Here is a 22,173-nt window from a genome sequence, read left to right as displayed (position 1 = left end):
GTGTGGGAATTATTACAGCACTGAGCCGTCTGTCTAGGACTGACTCTGGGGCATCACACACAGGTACCTTCCCCTAGCCGCCAACCCATACATACCCTTCAAAGTTGACAATGTCATCATCTGGTCAAATAACAACGATTCAAATTTTCCACAATGCATAAAAAACAAGGGAATTCCTAGGAGGGTGCCTTAGAACACAATAAATGTGGATACACTAAGTTAAGTGGGAGAGCATTACAAGACGCTAGGCATTGAGCCAAACGGTGGGAATACAAAAAAGGAAAAAACCCAGCAGTGCCCTGGTCTCAGGGAGCTCCCTCTAATTGGGGAAACAACACGCCAGGGAGGACACCCAAACCACAGATAAACACCGTCAGTTCAAGTTTCTCTCAAGGAAGGCGCCAGAGGCTGGGAGTGCTCCTGCAGAAGGCTGGCTTTGAGCTGAGACCCAGGGGAGCCCAAGGGGAGGAAGGAGAGCCTTGGGAGCCTGGGGATGACCAGGGACCTGAGATCAACAGATGGAGGCATCCTGGATCCTCAGACCCACGGAAGCCAGGCAAGCCTAAGAGAACTGGCAGACTGGGCTGGGCCCGGTGGCCAAAGGGGACTTCAGGTCTGACCCTGGGGTGAACCTCTTGGGTGGCTGGAGGGGGCTGAGGAGGGGCTGAGCAGGGGCTGGGGGCCAGGCCCACACAAAGGGCTCTTGTCCTAATCCAGGCAAGCAAAGACGCCGGGGGACTGGGAGGAAGAAGGAGCCCTCAACAAGGGGAGGGAAGTGCAGAAGAGAGGAGGGTCTTGGGAGAAAGAGAGTGAATTTTATAATGGAGATACTGAGTTAATGATGTCCCAAAGTTCCGATTTAAATGAATAAAATTCTAACACACCTTTCTTCTTGGGAGCTGATGAAAACATTTAAGTGCCAGATATCTTATAGCACAAAGAAGACGACAATCCTGTAAGTGACAAGCTCTGTGGTGAGAACTTGCTCTTTGGGAGGCTGTCAAAAGTTCATCTGTTAATTGTGCTAAATATCGGATCTAGCTGACGAATAACTAATTTGCGACGACTGTGTGAGGTGCAACCCAGAGATCCCTTCATTCTGGTTTAGACACATGAAGAAAAACTAAGAATTATTTCAAAGTTGTCTGAGGGAGAGACTCGCTCAGCCAAGTTTTCCCCAATTCCTCTCCAAATGACACTGAAAGAATGCCTCCAATTGAATTCTGCTGTGACGGAACCAAGAAAGCGCTGGGTGAAACAACTTTCCAATCCAAGACAGCTCAGGAGGCCTGCGTCTCCCACTGGGCTAGAAGGACCCCAGAGTGCCGCACAGGGCGTGACTCGGGGGCAGCTGCCTCGGCGGTACAGGAGCTTCAGGGGCTCCCAGGCCACAGCCAGAGGGTGGAGGGTGGGCCATCGACTGGTTGGGGGAGATTGCAAGGGGACCCTTTGCTGGCGCTGGGTTCAGGACACTGCTGCTCTGTCCATACACAGGTCTAGGTCACAGTCCCAGGGCCAAAAGGAGCAACAGCATTAACAGCCTCAGAGGCGCAGGAGCCTTGGTGGTGGTTCCAGGCAGAGAGTGGTTGTTGATGAGGGAGCAGGGACCCTGGTTTCAGTTCCAAGACAGAGGCGAGCACTAGCAGCTATAGCTGCAGCACAGCAGGGGATCTGGTCACAGTCCCAGGGCCAGGAGGAATACAAGAACTGGGGGCTACAGAAGAACAAGGTCTACATGTGCACAGGCTGGGAGAACAGTGACTATACTCTCCTTAGATCCGATCACCTTGGAAGCACCCCCAGAGCTAGCTCTGAAAACAGCAGCAAGAAAGGCCTGAAGCCTGCGATAGCGCTCCCTCCACCCCAGCAGCAGAGCGCAATTTTAACATCAAGTTAAAAGTCAAGAAATAGGTGGGAAAATGAGCAAACAACAACAGCCCCCCCCAAAAACAAAAACCTGACTTGTTACTATGGTGACAGGGAAGATCAAGAAACAAACCCAGAAAAAAACAATGACATCAAAGTGACTACAAGCAAAGCCTCAAAGAAAAATATGAACAGGATTCAAGCCCCACTAGAATTCCTGGAAGAGCTCGTAAAGGATTTTAAGAATCAAGGAAAAGAATGGCAAAATTGGGAAAAGAAATGAGAGTAATACATGAAAATTATAAAAAAAGAGTCAAAAGCTTACTAAAAGAGGAAGAAAAATCCAGTGAAGAGAACTCCTTAAAAAGCAAAATTGGCCAAATGGAAAAAGAGGTACAAAGCCTCATTGAAGAAAAGAATTCCTTAAAAATCAGAATTGGGCAAGTGGAAGCTAATAAATCCATAAGACATCAGGAAACAACAGAATAATATCAAAAGAATGAAAATAAAAAAACAAGAAGAAAATATGAAAAAAAATCTCATTAGAAAGACAACTTGCCTGGAAAACTGATCGAAGAGAGGGAATTTTAGAATTATTGGACTACTTGAAAGTCATCATCAAAAAAAGAGCCTATGTCTTATCATATTTCAAAAAACTGCCAAGGAAAACTGCCCTCGTATCTTAGAACCAGAATGTAAAACAAAAATGAAAGAATCCACCATCACCTCCCGAAAGAGATCCTAAAATGAAAACTCCCAGAAATATTAAAGCCACATTCCAGAGCTCCCAGGTCAAGGATAAAATACTGCAAGCTGCCAGAAAGAAATACTTCAAATATTGTAGAGCCACAGTCAGGAAAACACAAGATTTAACATTAAAGGATCAGAGGGCTTGGAATATGATATTCTGGGAGACAAAGGAGTTGGGATTACAACGAAGAATAACCTATCTAGCAAAACTGAGTATAATCCTTCAGGGGGAAAAATGTATATTTAATGAAATAGAAGTCTTTCAAGCAATCCTGATAAAATGACGATAGCTAAACAGAAAATTTGACTTTCAAAGACAAGACTCAAGAGATGTCTAAAAAGGAAAATAAGAAAGAGAAATCATAAGGGATACAATAAAGGTTAAACTGTTTACAACCTTATATAGGGAGATGACAATTGCAACACCTAAGAATTTTATCACTGTTAGGGCAGTTAGGAGGAGTATACATGGACAGAGGGCATGGGTGTGAGATGACTATAATGGGATGATTTTAAAAAAATAACATTAAAGGGTAAGAAAGAGGGATGCACTAAAAGAATGGAATAGGGAGAGAAAGAACTTGGGAAATTATCTCACATAAAGAAAGCATTAAAGGAATAGCTTTTATAATGGAGGGAAAAATGGAGAGGTGGGAGTGTTGGGCAATGCTCGAACTTTACTCTCATCAGAATTGGCTCAAAGAGGGAATAACACACACTCAGTTGGGTATAAAATGTATCTTAACCTACAAGGAAGTAGGAGAGGAGGGGGAGAAGAGAGGGATGGGGTTGACAGAAAGGAGGGTAGATTGGGGGAGACAGTGATCAGAAGCAAAACAGACTTTCGAGTTGGGATGAAAGGAGAGAGGGAGAGAGAGGAGAAGGAGAAAGGAGAGGAGGAAAGGAGAGAGAGAGAGAGAGAGAGAGAGAGAGAGAGAGAGAGAGAGAGAGAGAGAGAGAGAGGGAGAGAGAGAGAGAGAGAGAAGGATAAATGGGAAAAAACAGGATGGAAGGAAATACACAGTTGATAATTATAACTGTGAATGGAATAAACTTACTCATAAAATGGAAGCAGATAGCAGAATGGATTAAAAACCAAAATCCAACAATATGTTGTTTACAAGACACATACTTGAAACAGAGAGATACACACAGAGTAAAAATAAGAGGCTAGAGTAGAATGTATTATGCTTCAGCTGAAGTTAAACAGAAAAGCAGGAGTGGCAATCATGATCTAAGACAAAGCAAAAGCAAAAACAAATCTAATTAAATGAGATAAGCAGGGAAACTATATTTTACTGAAAGGTATCATAGATAATGAATTAATATCAATACTAAATACATATGTACCAAATTCCATAACATCCAAATTATTAAAGGCAAAATTAAACAATTTACAGGAGGAAATAGATGGTAAAACTATACTAGTGGGGACCTCAACTCTCCCGTCTCAGAAGCAGATAAATCTAACCAAAAAATAAACAAGAAAAAAGAGAAGTGAAGAGAATTTTAGAAGAGTTAGATATCTTAGACCTCTAGAGAAAACTGAATGGGAATAGAAAGGAATACACTTTTTTTTTTTAGGCAATGGGTTAAGTGACTTGCCCAGGGTCACACGGCTAGTAAGTGTTATGTGTCTAAGGCCGGATTTGAACTCAGGTCCTCCTGACTTCAGGGCCGGTACTCTATCCACTGCACCACCTAGCTGCCCCCCTGAGTATACCTTTTTCTTAGCTGTACATGGCACCTTTACAAAAAAATGACTATGTTTTAGGGAATAAAAACCTTACAAGCAAACGCTTACATCAATAAAATAGAAAAGAAAGAACAGATCAATGACTTGGGCATGCAACTAAAAAAAAAAAACTAGAAAAAGTACAAATTAAAAATCCCCAAATAAACAGTAAATTGGAAATCCTGAAAATCAAAGGACAGATTAATAAAACTTAAAGTAAAGAATCCATTGAACTAATGAGTAAAACTAGGAGCTAGTTTTGGGGGGGGGAACCATCAAGATAGAAAAAAAAGAGGGTTAATTTGATTTTAAAAAAACAAATTACCAGTATCAAAAATGAGAAGGGTGAATTTACCACAAATGGAGAGGAAATTAAATCAATTATTAGGAGGTACTTTGTCCAATTATATACCAAGAAATCTACCAATCTAAGTGAAATGGATGAATATTTACAAAAATAGAAATTGCTCATATTAACTGAAGAGGAAATAGAATACTTACATAACCCTATCTTAGAAAAAGAAATTGAACAAGCTATCAATGAGTTCCCTAAGAAAAAAATCCCCAGGACCAAATGGATTCACCAGGCAATTCTACCAAACATTTAAAGAACAATTCATTCCAATTTTATATAAAATATTTGGAAAAATAGGCAAAGGAGGAGTCATGACAAATTCTTTTTACAACACAAGTACAGTGCTGATACCTAAATTAGGAAGAGCTAAAACAGAGAGTCAATTTCATTTATAAATATAAATGCAAAAATTTTACCGTAACATATCACAAAGATACACATTTTGAGTTGCGGGGGGGATTTATACTGGGAATACAGAGATAGTTCAAGATTAAGAAAACTATCCTAACTTATCATATCAATAACAAAGTGAACAAAAATCATATGATTATCTCAATAGGTACAAAAAAAGCTTCTGACAAAATACAAGACTCATTCCTATTACAAACACTAGAAGCATAGGAATAAATGGAGCTTTCCTTAAAATGATCTAAAACCATCAGCAAACATTATCTGTCATAAGGATAATAACTCAGAAGTCTTTCCAATAAGATCAGGAGTGAAACAAGGATGCCTGTTATCACTACTATTATTCAATATTGCACTAGAAATTCTTGCTACAGCAATCAGACCAAAAAATATATATATTAATGGAATTAAAATAAGTGATGAGGAAATAAAACTATCACTCATTGCAGACAACATGATGGTATACTTCGAGTACCCTAAAGAATCAACTAAAAACTATTTGATATAATTAATAACTTCATCAAAGTTCCACATAAACCATTAGCATTTCTATGTATTACCAACAAAGTCCAGTAGCAAGAGAAAGAAAGAGAAATTCTATTTAAAATAACTGTAGACTATATAAAATGCTTAAGAGTCTACCTGCCAAGACAAACCCAGGAGCTATATGAACACAATTATAAAACACTTTTCACACAAATAAAGTCACATCTGAACAATTGGAGAAATATTAATTGCTCATGGGTAGGCTGAGCTAATATAATAAAAAAAGGCTATTTTACCTAAATTAGTTTATTTATTCAGTGCCATATCAATCAAATTACAAAACATTAATGAGTTAGAAAAAAAATCATAATAAAATTCATCTGGAAGAACAAAAGTTCAAGAATATCAAGGAAACTGATGAATAAAAATTGTGAAGGAAGGTGGCTTAGTAGTACCAGATCTCAAATTGTATTACAAAGTGGTAATCATTAAAACAATCTGGTATTGGCTAAGAAACAGAGTGGTGCATCAGTGGAACAGAATAGGTACGCCATACACAGTAGTAAATGACCGCAGCAAATCCAGTGTTTCACAAACCCCAAAATCCAAGATTTGGGGATAAGAAGTCACTATATGACAAAAGAGAAAGCAGATATAGACCAACATCTTACAATGAGTACAGCGGGTACGGTGAGATAAGGTAAAAATGAGTACCTGATTTAGAAATTTAGATATGAGCAAATAAGTGGAACATGGAGTATTCTACCTGTCAGATTTATGGATAAGGGGAGAATTTATGATCAAAGAAGCAGAGAGCATGATGGGCTATAAAATAGATACTTTTGGTTAGATCAGATTAAAAAGCTTTTGCACAAACAAAACTAGTGCAGCCATGATTAACAGAGAAGCAGGAAACTAAGAAATTTTCTACAAGTTTCTCTGATAAAGGCCTTCTTTCTTAAATATATAAAGAACTGAGTCAAATTTATGAGAATATGAGTTATTCCCCAATTGATAAACTGCCAAAAGATGTGAACAGAAAGTTTTCAGAAGAAGAAATCAAAGCTATCTATAGTTATATGAAATAATGTCCTAAATCACTATTGATTAGCAAAATGTAAATTAAAACAACTCTGAGGTACCACCTCACACCCATCAGATTGGCTAATATGACAGAAAAGGAAAATGATAAATGTTGGAGAAGATGTGGGAAAATTGGAACACTAATGCATTATTGGTGGAGTTGTGAACTGATCTAACCATTCTGGAGAACAATTTGGAACTACGTCCAAAGGGCTTAAAATTGTGCATACCCTTTGACCCAGCAATACCACTACTAGGTCTGTACCCCAAAGAGATTAAAGGAAAAGGATCTATATACACAAAAATACCTATAGCAATTATTTTTTGTGGTGGCAAAAAAAATTGGAAATTGATGGGATGCCAATCAATTGGGGAATGGCTAAAGAAGTTAAGGTATATAATTGTGATGGAATACAATGGAGTTATAAGGAATGATGAGCTAGATGCTTTCAGAAAAACCTGGAAAGACCTATATAAACTGCAGCAAAGTGAAGTGAGTAGAACCAGGAGAACGTTGTATATGGTAAGAGCAATACTGTAAAAGACTTAGCTCTTCTCAGCAATACCATGATCCAAGACAATTCCTAAAGGACTTAGATAAAAACTGCTATCCACTTCCAGAGAAAGAGCTGATGAGTATGAAAGCAGATTGAAGCATGTTATTTTTCACTTTCTTTTTCCTTCTTTTCTTTTTTTTGGTCTGTGTTTTCTTTTGCAACGTGACTAATGTGGAAATGTTTTGCATGACTACATATGTATAATCTATTTCAAAATGCTTGCCTTCTCAAGGGCGGAAGGAAGGAGGAACAGAGAAAATTTGGAACTCAAAAATTTTAAAAAGTGTTAGAATTTTTTTGTTTACATGTAATTGAGAAAAACAAAATAAAAATTAAATGAAAAAATAGGGTGGGACAGTTTCCAAAGTCCGATTATGACTCCTGCTTCCAAGAATCACAGCTCTCCAGGAAAGGTGCCCCCATATGAGGGGCTGAGGCAGGCACAGATTCCAAGGGCTTTTAGAAGCCAATCTCAGAAGCCGTCCCAACCTGCCCCAAGCTGGACAATGTGGCCACACAGAACCTGCACAGGCCATTCGAGGGGGCAGGGCAGAGATGCTGGGCCACCGTCAAATGCAGGACCTGCAGGTGTGTGGGCCTCATTTTTTGCAGTAGGTAAAATGATGTGATGGAAGAGCTCTGATGGAAGCCAGACACCAGGATTCAATTCCCAGCTCACGCGCTGATTATCAGTGAGATGCTATAACTGTTTCCATTGCATCCGACTACACATGACTGTGTGAAGCTACAGGCCCTGAGCCATAAATAAAGTGAGATCATTAAAAGGTTTTACATGAGAAAGGACAGAAGGTAGTACACACTGGTCACCCCGTCCAAGGATTCCCTCCCCACAAGAATCTGAATCACCTCGGTCTTGCCCCCGGCCCACTCCTCACCTGTAGCAGGAGCTCCCCTTCCTGTAAGCGCAGGCTGTCCTGGAGTTGGCCTCTGCTGCTCTCTCGACTTCCATTTAGGTCAGCCTGGGAAGACTTTAGTGCAACTGTGAAAAGGGGGAGAAACAAAACATTCAGGGGTTTGTTTTTCACATGAGATCTGAAACAGTGACAAAGGTAATGAACTGTGTGTGTGGGGGGAAAGCAGAGGATCTTCTCCCACTCCTCCCCTCTGAGTCACCATGATGACTACTGACCCACCCCCATTCCACCAAGGACAGTCAGGAAGACCTAAGGTCAAACTCAGCCTCAGCCACCTACTAACTGGGGGACCTTGGGCAAGTCACTTCACCGCTGTCTGCCTCAGTTTCATCATCTGTAAAATGGGGATAACACCGCCTGCTTCTGAAGGGTTGTTGTGAGGATGAAATCAGATAACATTTGTAAAACTCAGCACAGTACCTGGCACATAGCAAGCATTACATAAATGTTAGCTCTGATTATTGTTCATTATCCTCTTTCTGGGCCACTGAATTTGAATTCCTGCTGCCATGAGTAGCTCCCTACAAACTCCTGTGATAGAGGCCATGTGCAAATGTGACACGTGGCAGAGGAAGCCCCCCAATCTAGCGTGCCCCTATTTTTTCTCTCCATGCCGTCCTGGTGACTTCATCAGCTCCCATGAACTATTACAGCAAAGCAATGAATGCTTCCTCTCCTGCTAATATCAGCCCTCAGCTTTCTCCTGCACCCCAGGCCAGCCTTGCCGATTGTCTCATGGACGTTTTCCCTTTAAGCCTATTCAGCAGCTCCCATGTACCATCACCTGTTTCTACTGAGGATGCCACAACAGCCCACATGACGTGGCCTTGGACTTGTCTCTCTCCCACGTTCCCACTGGCAGCCGCATCTCATCATTCTGACCTCCACCAATGTCCCTCTTACCCACCTACCCCGTCCTCTGTCCATTCACAAATGCCCCCTGGTCTGGCCTTTGTCATCTTTCACCTGGACATACTCACCGTCCAGTCCCCCCACCTATTCCTGTCCCAATCTCTCTTCTGCAAAGCTGCCAAAGGAAGGCAGAGGTCTCTATTAATGAAGCTGAAAGAGGCTCTTCATGGCCTTCAGAAGAAAATGCTCACTTTTTAAAGGCCTGCACCGCAGGGCTCCAATTCACCTCTCTAACTTTACAGATTTTATGTTACTTTCCCTCCATGGACTCCTCATTCCATCCAGAATGAGCTTCTAATTGTTCTCCAAACCTAACCTGTCAAAATTTTCCCTCAAGGCTGGGAAAAGGTGTTGCCTCCTAATGGAAGCTTCCTTGATTACCTTCTTGGTTGACTCTCTCTCCTTAGAGTACTAGGCATTTACACCTGCGGAGGTGGAAGGTCAGGCACTGGTGGGCAGGGCCTGACTCAATCTGCCTTTCCAAGACTGGAACATGTCTCCCAGTCTCCCACAAGAGGTGATGGCAAGGCTGCCTCGGTCTGGGAAGTTGTCATGATGTTCATGGAATTCCTACTTAAAGGCATCTGAATTAATGAACGTGACCGTACACAGTGCCCCAAAGTAGTTTTGTCCGACTTGGGACAACGTGTCCAACAGGCAGACTTTGCCCAACCTCAGCTTTCCAGAACAATCACAACATCGGAAGCCAGAAAATGTCCCTGCTCAAGAAAACCAGCTGCCTGAGTCTTCCTCAATCCCCACCTGATGGGATATTTCCTGCCTCCAGACATATCCCAGATGGTCCCTGCACAGGAAACGTGTCCCCTCGCCCTGTTTCCCATGCAAATGTTAAGACTGTCTAAGGTTCCTGGTAGTTGTTACCTCTCCGGTCACTCTTTTCAAAGCAGATGCTGATTATTCATATCAGAGGAGGCGTGAAAATGGAAAACGACATGCTACCAGTACTAACACCTCCATTTACAAGCCACTTCAAGGTCTGCAAAGAGCTTTCCATACGTCGCTTCAATTCATGTAACTGCTTCCCGGAGAGGTTCAGCCCTGCCAGGGAGGCTGTGCTGCAAGAGCAGGATTCCACAGAGCTGAAGAAACGTTTATGCACACGCGTGTTTGTCCGTGTCTGTTTGTCTCCCCCACTGGACTGAAAGCTCCTTGAGGCCAGGAACTGTCTTTTGCCTTCCTTTGTGTCCTCAGCGCTCAGCATACCACGGTAGGCACTTAATAAACATTTACCAAGTGACTGATGGGCAGTGTTCTGACCATCACACCGGGATGCCCCACAACATGGCTTCTACCTCCTGGTGCGAACAAGCAACAGAGAAGACAGAAGGGCATCTAACAGGGCTGACCGCCCTGGCTCTTCTTCCTGATCTCAGCAAACCTTCGGATTGACATTCTCACCAGCGCTCTTCCACAGAACTGTTGGGCAGCGAGGGCTCTCGGCCCCGGAGCTCCTTGCGCTTCTCCCACTTCTCGTGTTCTGGCCGGGTCAGCTGGTGTCGCGTGGCCTGAGGGCACGTGCAGTGCAAAGTGTGCACGCTGTGTGTTCAGAACCACAGTGACAGCGAAGCTGCTCGACACAACACAGGCAAGGGCTGCCAGAAACATCTCCAACTGATCACATGTTCGACTGTCAATTAATTCTCGGTCACTGTGTGTTCAGAAACATTTCACTGTTGCCAAATTTGTCAGGATCATGACCCACAGTTCAAAAAATGCTTCTCTACAGCATCTGATTCCCTCCCCCCATCATCTCAGATGCTTAACTCAGTCAAAGTTCTTAACTACATGTGACCGGAATATCCATGATTGCCACTGCACCATCTCTACAATCCCATCCTTACAGCACTGCTCAGTAAAGGAGGTCTCCTGCTTTAGCAGAACAGCCCAGGCGCCGACTACAAATGCAGACCCAAGGCTCTCGCTGAACCAGGCCATACAACTTCAGACAAGCACTCTGACCTCTCTAGGCCTTGACTTTCCCAGAATAAATGGAAGTCATACCTGAGAGTTTACAACAACAATACAAGCTTAGTGATTGAGGGTTGGTCACTTCCTGCCCCATGAGAAGTGCTTTGTCACGCTGGGAAGAGAAATTCTAAAAGAATCTAAGGCAGGATTTGTTAGAACAGATTATAAAGAATGTATTACCACCTATACACACACTGTGATTATTTAAATGGTCTTGTCAAGACTTTAAGTTTATTTTTCCTATTTTACATAAGAAGTTGAGGAAAGCTAATTCAGAAAACCACTAATTTGAGTATTAGCCCTTCTCCTGATGAGCAGAACCACACAAACAAAACATACAAGACCACAAACAATAAAGGAAATGGAACGCTCTCAAGCCCTCAAGCACAGAACCCCAGGCTACAAAGAAAGGCAAAGTCTGGAGAACGCTTAGGCTTGGACAGATAGATCAGAGAGTAAGCTGCATAGAGAGCGCTGGATCTGTGCAGCTGATGAGATCATTAAGCAGAGGAGTGGGGGAGAGAAGAGAAGAGGGCCAAGCAAGGGTCTGGAAGGACACCCTCGGCCAGCAGGTGGGACCTGGATGAAGACGGAACAAGGTGACCAAGCAGGGGCGGTCAGACGCGCAGGAGGAGAAGCAGGAGAGGGGAGTGTCCTGAAAACCTAGAGAGGGAGCAGAGGGTGATTGCCGGCGGCCCAGTCCACAGGGAGGTCCAGGAGAATGAGGACTGAGAAAAGGCTTTTGCTTGGGCAACCAAGAGATCACTGATAACTTTGATGAGGGCAGTTTTGGAGGAATGAGGGAGTCTGGAGCCAGACTTCAGTGGGGTCCCAAAGAAAAAGCAGGAAACTGTGAGTGTGGAATGTCTTCACGTAACAGATACTATAGATCATAGCGGAGGGGCTTGCATAGCTAGCTGAAACCATGAGTTATGCCATGCAGGGTGACCCAAGATGGACAGGTCACAGTGTAGAGTTCAGATGAAAGGCGATCCACTGGTGAAGGAAATGGCAAACCACTGCAGTGCCTTTGCCAAGAAAACCCCATGGAGACTAATAAATGATAAAAGAGACATCACAGGAACCTGAGCCCCTCAGGTTAGCAGGTGTCCAAAATGCTACTGAGGAAGAGCAGAGGACAACTACAAGGAGCTCCAGTACTAATGCAGTGGCTGGGCCACAGCCCAGAGGAAGCTCAGCTGCAGACGAGTCTGGTGACAAGAGATCAGTATTGTGCAGGGACCTGGAACGTTAGACCTCTGGCCCAAGGGCAGCTGGATGTGGTAAACAGGAGATGGAAAGATTAAACATCAACGTCATGCGTGTCAGTGAACTTAAGTGGACAGGAACGGGTGAATTTGATTCAGATGATCACCACATACACTCCTGTAGGCAAGAATCCCTCAGAAAAATGGAGCAGCCCTCATAGGCAATAAAAGGGTCAGAAAAGCAGAACTGGGGTAGAATCTCCAACATGACAGGATGATACCTGTTAGAATCCACAGTAAAGCATTCAACATCATAATACACATCTATCTTGCATGTCCCTCAAACAGCAAGGAGGTCAAATTAGTCAATGCTCAAGGAAATTAATTCAGCCTATTCATTGGAAGGACAATTACTGACGCTGAAGCTTAAATACTTTGGCCACACAATGAAAAGACAGGATTCACTGGAAAAGACCCTGATGTCAGGAAAGATTGAAGGTAAAAGGAGAAGGGGATGGCAGAGGATGAGTTAGAGAGAGAGTATCATGGAAGCCACAAACATGACCTTGGACAGACTTTAGGAGATGGTGGAGGACAGAAGGACCCAGCATGTTACGGTCCATGGAGTCACAAAGAGTTGGACGCCACTGAATGAGTAAACAAGAGAAGCCAGATATACTTCTGTTGAACTGTTTTTCCCCATTTAAAAATTTTGTTATAAGGGATGGCTCTCTGGGTGGGGGGAGCGATAGCCTGGGGAATACAGGTGATGTGAAGCAGAAAGATCCGTTAACACTCTTTTTGGATAACTCTGAAGATCAAAAAGAAAGAAGAGATTTCCCCCCAATCTTTCAGGGCTGTGTGCTTTGCTGACTCCGGTCTTCCCTCAGCTAACGCAGACACATCCCAGCAGTGCTTCAGAAGATGCCTTTCAAAAACTGTTGAGGCTGCAAAGCTCACTCCTAGCACAAGGAGGATCGTGGAGCGCCAAGGCCAGGATTCAAAGCCATTCTAGCCCAGGAGGACCTACCAGGACTTATGTTCTCAGAATTTCTAGTACCAAAGGTAACTGTCACGTCATCATGAAACATTGCAGAAAGACTGCAGTGGAGTTTTATCAAGAATTAAACATTTTACAACCTTGGCTTAGCGGAAAGGGTACTGGACTCAGGGTCAAGAAGAGGTGAGTTTAAATCCTACCTCAGATATTTATGGGCTGTGTGACCCTGAAGAAGTGATTTAACTTCTCTGTTTCCTCATCTATAAAGTGACAAGTTTCTGCTGGATGGCCTCTAAGGTCCCTTCCACCTCTCAGATTATGATCCTACAATCCAGAAGCAAAGTATCAGCTTCACCTGGAATTCCTGGCTTCACAGTGTGGCTTCTGTTGCACTGAACAGCCGGGTCACAGACAAAGATCTCTCAGATGCACCTGGGGCCACATGTCCATAGTTTGGCGTGAACTGCAGGATGAGTGACGCCCAGCTTGTGACTGTGCCTCCTCAGACCTTCCTCCGCTTCTTCTAAAGGCTCTGTTATTACCAAAGTATGGAGGAGGAGTGTGCTTCTCTCAAGAAGATAGGAGAAGAGGAAAGAAAACACCGAGGCGCCACGTCATGTTCTCAACGCGCTGACCTAAGGACACGGGGTCCTTGGGTGTCTCCTGGACAGCTCCAGTGCTGCATCTGTAGGCCAGGAACGTCCCACGGCTGCATCCTGCCTGGGTCCTCTCTGGAGAAATTCTAGGAGCGTACAAACCAGAATCCCAGGGGATAACGAAGCATGGATCAGCTGTGATCATTACACATGCATTTATATTTTTTCTCCACAGAGTAACGGGTGTGTGTGCCATCTGTTCCAGCAGATGTAAGCACTTTACCAGTAAGGATTATTTTACTCATCAGAACTGTACCCACAGTACCTAGCACAGGGCCAGGGGCATAGCAGGCATTAACAAAGGCTTGTTGATGGATAAGGGATTATCTAAATTCTGAAGTTCCAGTTTACTTAAGGCTGTAAAAGACCAGCGACTATGAATCTTTGTTGCTGTTCAGTGGTGTCCCCATGGACCTCATTGTCCAAGAAGTTTTCTTGGCAAAGACAGTGGCTTTGCAGTGGTTTGCCATTTCCTCCTCCAGTGGTTTAAGGCAAACAGAGGTTAAGTGACTTGCCCAGGGTCTCACAGCTGATAAGTGTCTGAGGCCAGATTGGAATTCAGATCTTCCTGATTCCAGGCCCAGCACTCTATCCACTATGCCACCTAGCAGCTTCCAACTCATGAATAACAGAATGCTACTTTAGCTTTACTTAGTTAAAAAGGAACTACCAATAGTAAATTATTGATAATAAACAAAATGAACACAAAAACTCTCAAAGTGAAATATTTTTTCTTGAGGCTTGAATGGAGGTACTTGTTTGCTGACCATGAACTCTTTAATTCTGGCATGGTGTAATAGATGAAAAGTGAGCTGGACTTGGATTCAGGGGCCTGAGTTCAAGCCCTATCTCCTTCGGGCCTTAGTTTCCTCATTTGTAATCTGAGATGGCAGGACATCTGCCATCTGAGGTTCATTTCCAGTCCCAGACTCTGGCAAAGCAAAACTCTGAACCTCGACCCAAATGAAAATTATTTCTCTTGTGGTAGAGAGAGAAATGGGGTCAGGGAGTGAGGTTCCTGCCTGTCCAAGCCTTGGTGTCCTTTTCTGTACAATGACAGAATTGGACTGAATCCCCCAAGGTTCCTTGTGGCTCTAAATCTGACACCATTCTTAATAATGGTCCAGAAAATAAATGTCTGTTTTGGATGACAAAAGAGCAAACTTTCTCCAAGGGAAACGTCCCTCTATGAATCTGAATAATTCTACAAAATCCTTGCTTCCTGTCAGCACTTATACCTCCTCAGGCCTCTCTGAGAGGTCTCACTCTGCCCTTCAGGCCTTGCTGGATGGTCAAGAAACCTCGTTGTAGCAACAAAATGTCAGGACCCTGCGGCTCCCTTGGAGATGAGCTTCACTGAACGTTGCTAAGCTGATTTCCTGTTGGAACCCAAAGGGTGTCCTTAAGACGGTGCTGAAAGCCCTTCCAGCTCAGAAGGACACAAGAACTGATGCCTACACCGCGATGCATGACAAGAAAGCCTTTCCATCAGACCTCCCCTGGGATGGGAGTTGCCGGGGGGAGGCTGCCTCTGGCAGCGGGGACCTTTCATTTCGCTGCCATTTAGAAGATTAGAAAGCTGCGCGGGCACACTGAGGTAGTAAGGGATCTGCACGGGGGCCAGGGCCAGGATGGCTCTGAGGCTGTCCTTAGACCCAGGTCTTCCTGATTTTAAGACTGGCTCTCTATCCAACACTGTCTCTCGTGAAATCTGAAATGTTGGAAATAATGTAAATCATCAAAGTCCAAACACAAAATCCCAATGCAGGTCTTTTAAAAAATTCTCCTGGTTCACATTGGTGCATATCCTCTTACATGATGCCATGGCCTATTCCACAGAGGAAATGAAAATAAAAATAAGTAAAATATAACAAAGAATTGCACCCAAAATGTATTTAGTATTACGTTAATTAAGCATTGGAACAAGTCACACAAATCTGAAGAGAGTTCCCAAAATGTAAATTAAGTAATATGAGTAACTTAATTACTCCAGCTCCCTGACCTCATGCTAGAACTATAACTGGTTAAATGTTAACTAGACTTTGGAAGTGGACAATGAGAGGGCTGAGACCTCCCTTCCACATCTAGGGCCAGATTTATTTTCCTCCATAAAGAACTCTTTGAAGTCAATGAGCAGAAACTTATGAGGTAGAAAGAATGCTTGGTGTCTGTCACACAAACCACAGCATGTTGTGTTTAAGGCAGCAAAGTGCCATGGGAAAGCCCGGCTCTGGGGACAGCACCCTGGAATTCTTCTTCCTCTCTGCCAAGGCCATCTCTTGACTGGACTCTCTCTGTCCTTCACAACCAGCACCCAGGCCTTTCATTCTGAAAGGTTAAATGCCTTCGCTATGTCCCCAGCTTATAGGACCCTCACTTTCCACCTCCTTCACTACTTCTTTTCCATCTCTACTCCTTCACTGGTGGAACTCATCAGCTTTCTGAATTCAACGACCATCTCGATCCAGATGTTTCTCAAATTTACTTGTCCAGCTCTAAACTCTCTCTTGACCATCAACTTCGCATCTCCAATAGCCTACTGGTCACCTCAAACCGGACATTCCACACACATCTTAAATGGAAATCACATGCTTGAACCTTCCCCCATGCTCCACGTTTCCTAACTTCTCTATTACTGAGGAGGGCACTGCATTCTCCTCGGCTCACAACTTAGGAGTCACCCTGGACTCCTCGCTCTCTCACCCCCACTGCATCCAAGCTGGTGCCAATGCCTGTGGAGTTCATCTCTACAGCATCTCTCGCACACACCTCCCCGGTGCAGGCCCTCATCACCTCATGCCTGGACTATTCAATGACTGCTCATGAGTCTCCCAGCCTAAAGTCTCTTTCATAGATTCAATTACCATAACCATGTAGATCATTCCCAAGTCTACAGCCATCACTTCGCTCAAGTTCCAATCCAAACCTCCAGTTTTCTTCTAGATCGAATGCAGAAATGGGATGAACATTTTCACTGAGTTACATATTCTATGATTCCTCACCACTTAAATGGTTTCTAGAACTTTGTTTTTCCAGATGTAATGGCACCAGAACTTTTTAAGTCTCTGAAGCCAATCAAGGAGAAAAAAGTTTTATTTGAACCAGAAAGAAATGGAGATGTCACAAATTTTAAAAGCCTAATTAAAGTTTAAATACAAAAATAACCATTTCCTTACAATATGGCCAAGTAGTGAAGCCTAAGTGATAAAACTACCAAGTCATGATAAGTTTCATTTCTGCCATGACACAAGCATAAGTCACCAAATCGACTATGTTTTTCTTTGCAAACCTAACCATAAAAACATCTAAGTCTCAACATAAACTTGAGAGCACTAAACAGTGCATTTAAATGAAAGGAATACATCCCTAAATTAGTTTAGTCTAGCAAATATGATGATAAATGATATTTTTAAAACTTCCAAGTTTACATCTTCAGCATACCTAAATTCCACTGCCATTTATGGGAACCAGCCCAACTCATATATACTTCACCCTCACAGACCAAGTCTTACCCTTGAGAAGGGCATCAGTGCTCTCCCTTTTTTTTAGGTGAATGGCCCACAGTCCAGGGGGGCAGGACTCTTGGCATACACTTTCCTGGAGCACAGAGAGGCCAAAGGTGGACAGCCACATGGAAGAGCCTCGGATGGAAGGCCACTGAGACACCTCCACCACTGTCTCTTCCACCTCTCTACCTTTAATGTCAACCTTCCCACAGCCCTGCCCTTTGGCCTTTTCCTTCTCTATCAAACCTCCTTTGGTGATCTCATCTATTCCCAATGCTCTAGACCCTTAGTTTCAGAAGCCCCCCCACGTGAATTCCCTCCCAATGCCTCCAACCCAGTATAGGCAAAACCAAATTTCCCTCTGAAGCCACTCCTCTCTTTCCAGTCTCTATCAATGGGACTCCCACACACTCAGCCGCCATGCCCAAAGGCTAACATTATCCCACCAGCCCCCTTGCCTTCCACATCCAATCAGCTGCCAAGTCTTGTGGATTCTGAGCCAAGCCCCTCCCATCCATGCCCTCCCCCCTTCCATCCTTCAGGCTATCACTGAGTTCAGGTCCTGTATGCCCACCACATTCGCCTTCCCATGGCTCTCAGAGCATATCTCTCACTTCCAATCACTCCTCCCTCACACCATTGCTGGATCAAACTCCCTTATCATTCAGCCCAAAATGTGCCTGCTTTGTGCCCAGGACTGTGCCAGGTATGAGGGCTCAAAACTAAAAATGAAATAATCCCTCTCTTTGGTGGGGAAGGATCACACATAAGTCTATACAAAATAAGAAAAAAATAAATACAAGGTAATTTAAGGAGACGGGAGCAGCATGGAGTGAGGGTGCTCATGAAAGGCATCATGGAGAAGGTGGCATCTGAGCTCAGCTCTACAGGCAACGGGGATGCTAAGAGTGGGGGTTGAGTGGAAGGTGCCTGGCATTACGAACAGCCCAGAGGTGGAATGCTATGTAGGAGGAATGGAAGCGGAGAAGGGCTTCAAATGCTGAACGGGGAATTTGAATTTGATCCTGGAGACCAGAGGGAGGCATACAGCTTCCTGAAGAGGGGAGTGACTCGATCAGAGACCACCCTGGCAACTGTGTGGAGGGTGGATCGGAGTGGGGAGGGTGGTCTGGGGGCAGGACAGCTGAGGCTAAAATCTCTGCAAGCGTGACACCAGAAGTAAATTAGAAGCGCGAGGAATAGTCTACCTGTTAGATCTATGGCGAAGGGAAGAATTCATGACCAAACAAGAGATAGAGGGCATTATGGAATGTATTGGTGTGATCAGCCAAAGCTGGACACAATGCAACTTGATCTAACACAGTGATGTCATTTTGGTCCTCTTCAAGAAGGAAGGACTATAGATAGATAGATAGATATAGATACATACACACATATATATATATATATATATATATATATATATATATACATATACATACATATATCAAATTGCTTGCATTTTAGGAAGAAGAGAGGGGAGGGAGGGTGAGAGAAAAATCTGTAACTCAAAATCTTGTAAAAATGAATGCTAAAAATCGTCTTGACATACAATTGGGTAAAAATAAAATGCTATAAAAAAAAAGACTAGCCCAGGGTCCCCCACCTGGTAAGCGTCTGAGGCTGGACTGAACTTCGGTCTTCCTGTCTCTAGGCCAAATGCTCTGTCCACTGCTCTGCCCGGCTGCTTGAAATGTTTTGAATTTGTCACTAATTAGCTGTGTATCCTCAGGCGAGCCACATCCCTTCTCTGGGCCTCAGTTTCCTAATTTTTAAAAGAAGGCCTTGGACTCCAGGACCTTTACAGTCTCTTCCAGCTGTCAAAGACCAGCCAGTCCAATGGTTCTAGGATGTCTATGGATGTAACTTCTCTGTTTAACACCATGTACAATCATGGTTTCTGTTTATAAGTTTATTCATGACTAATTTGCTAATTCAACAAACATTTATAAAGGAGGCCAACACTCCCAAAATACCCCAAGAGAGTTGTGATGCTGCTGGCTGAGGCCCCAGGGGGTGACGGGGCTGGCTCACGATCCCTCGCACAGCTGGTGACAGAACAGAGACCAAAGGCCCCGTTTCCTAACTTTTCATCCAGCCTTCTTTCCCTCACTAAGGGGCTTATGGAATGGGCAGCCATAGGATAGAGAGTGGGTGAACTTTTTTCCCCATTATACATACACCTATATATGTATATTACATTTATATGTTTTATATATTATTACATACATATAATACATACATATATAAAATAGAAGAACAGCCTCACTAAGGGGCTTATGGAATGGGCATTACATATATATAATATGCACACATATATACATATATAAAATAGAACAGTTTTTAATATTCATCAGACAATAAAGTTAACCCCAGAGGAATACAGATATTAAAAACTGTCTTACAGAAAAAATGGATACACACTTTTTGAAAAATGGGTGCAACTAATAAGAAAAATCCCAAATGACTGACATCTCTCTAATTTCAACTGATCAATCTTCCATCACACGCATGGTATCTTTCTTTTTCTGCGCCTAAAAGTTGTCATTTTAGACCATGCACTGGGAATGTGGGGGCCACATCTATCTCTGTGTGGTGCCCAGTTCAACCCCAGGATCACTGAGTCTGAGATTTAGAGCTGCAAGGCACCCTTGGGTCATCTGACCTGAGACCTGGGGGTGGGTGAGTGGGGAGGCCTGCTGGCCAGGGACCCTTACCCCCCTTTTCCACTCTTTAGGAGCCCGCTGAAAAGACAATTCCTTTTCAAATCCAAAAAGAGACAAAGTTGAGAAGGAGGTGAAAGCAGAACTGCAGAATCAGGGTTTAAAATGATCTGAGCAGGTTGTAACAAGAAGATGAAATTGAATAGGGGCGATTGTGAAACCCTGAGGTTACCAAACAAGCCCACAGGAGATGCACGCCATTTTGTTTGCTGCAGTCAGGGGCAGAGGTGGGGCTTGGAATCAGGGAGACCAGAGTTCAAATCCAGCCTTCCAAGTAAGGAACTGAAAGCTCTCAGCTAGGATGACAGTATTACACAGAACTTTCAGTATGGGAAATACTCATTTTAGATGCAGCAAAGGGGGCTGAGAGATGGCTGCCCTGAAACGGCTTTGGAGCCCTTGAATTTCTGGTGCACCTTTGGGTTCAGTCAGGCTACCCCCAGGCTGAGCTCCTGAGGCCCAAGCGAGGCCAGGCTTTCCGTATCCTGTTCATCCTGTCTGTCCATCTGTCCTTCACAATTCTGCTCTTGCACTCCCTGACTCTCTCTTCAGCTGTCTCACTCACGGTAAACAGCCTCTGATGGGCTTATGCCAGCCTCAGCTGTCCCAGTATGACGGAAGTAACCCTGCACTAAGGGGTGGGAGACCTCAGCTCCTTCGCCCTCCCACAGCAGCGACAGGATAATGAGAAACCTGGAAACCAGATCTCCCCAGGGTTCCTTGAAGGATCTGAAGAGCTTTGGATTGGAGAACAGAAGATCTGGGATGGGGGGAAGCATGATCCCTACTTCCAAACATTTGAAGGGTTCTTGTGTGAGGAGGACATATTAGACCAGCTGGCCTGGCTTGGCTCTAGAGCAAGAGTGAGAAACCTGTGGCTTCAAGCCCACTTGTGGCTCTCTAGGTCCTCAAGTGCAGCTGGCCTTGCTGGCTAACAGGAAAACTAAGAAGAATGGGTAGAATGAAGAGACAGCCCGTGTGGACCTGGTCCAGGTCAAACAGCAACATCACAAAGGAGCGAGGGGTCTGGGGGGCCCCCGAGCGTAGGCTAGCGGAAGAGGCCGCGTCTGAGACTCGCATTACTGCAAGGGCACCGTGGGGAAGAAGAATCTGAGCTCTGCACTGGTCCAAAGGACACAAGGTACGGGGAGATGTTTTATATCAATGGGGTCAATAGAAAGGACATTTTAATCATTTGGACATAGGCAGATGCTTCCAGTTACCGTCAGTGCTTAACTAGACACTGCAGACCATCTGCCAGGGATAGGCAGGACCAAGTTGCCCGGAGGGCCCCTTCCCTTACAACTCTGAGCTTCTATGAGTCAATCAACCAGCATTTATAAAGTACCTACTGTGTGCCAGGCACAGATTCCAGCTTTCATTTGATTTTAGCTACTCTGTTAGCAGAAATTCCTGCCTTACACCTCTCTTCTGTTATAAACAAATTGCTTTTGCTATATTTCGAGTATTTAAACATATAGGGATGGCTTGGGCACTGGATGTCAGTCAGTCAACAAACATTTATCAAAACCCAGCCACCAATGCTATATGCTGGGGATACAAAGAAAGGTCAAAGACAGTCCCTGCCCTCAAGGAGCTCACAGTCTATTAGGGCAGACAATATGCAAACAACTACCTATAAACCAGCTACAGACAGGAACACTTTGAAATAATCAAGAAGGAGAAGGCACCAGAATGCAAAATGTGGGGAAAGGCCTCCTGTGAAAGGAGAGGTACGGGTTAGGCTGTGAGTGAAGCCAGGACAGATGAGGAGGCAGAGCATGGGGCCTGGGGGACCAGCCAGGAAACGTGTCCAGCGCCAAGAGGAACAGCAAGGAGACTGGGTCATTCATCGGCTCACCGAGCACGTCTCTGCGTCCATGTGTGCAGGCTGGGGGATGTGGGGCGTAAGAAGATGGGAAAGGGCAGGGAGCTGGTGTGAAAGGGGAGGGTTCTCGGTTTGATCCTGGAGATGACAGAGAGCCCCTGGGGTTCACCTGGGGG

General features: G+C 44.2%; 1 protein-coding gene across 1 annotated transcript in view; it reads right to left on the bottom strand.

Annotated features, from left to right (window-relative positions):
- AHR (aryl hydrocarbon receptor) overlaps positions 1 to 22,173 on the bottom strand; it is a 66,810-nt gene that overhangs the window by 24,781 nt on the left and 19,856 nt on the right. Inside the window, exon 3 of the mRNA XM_021000004.2 lies at positions 8,137 to 8,240. Within this exon, the coding sequence (XP_020855663.1) occupies positions 8,137 to 8,240 (104 nt within the window). The remainder of the gene's footprint in view (positions 1 to 8,136; positions 8,241 to 22,173) is intronic.

The sequence above is a fragment of the Phascolarctos cinereus genome, unplaced genomic scaffold (assembly GCF_003287225.1).
Source record: "Phascolarctos cinereus isolate Bilbo 61053 unplaced genomic scaffold, phaCin_HiC Scaffold_1;HRSCAF=81, whole genome shotgun sequence".
Lineage (NCBI taxonomy): Eukaryota > Metazoa > Chordata > Mammalia > Diprotodontia > Phascolarctidae > Phascolarctos > Phascolarctos cinereus.
This window is presented reverse-complemented; position numbering and strand designations above follow the sequence as displayed.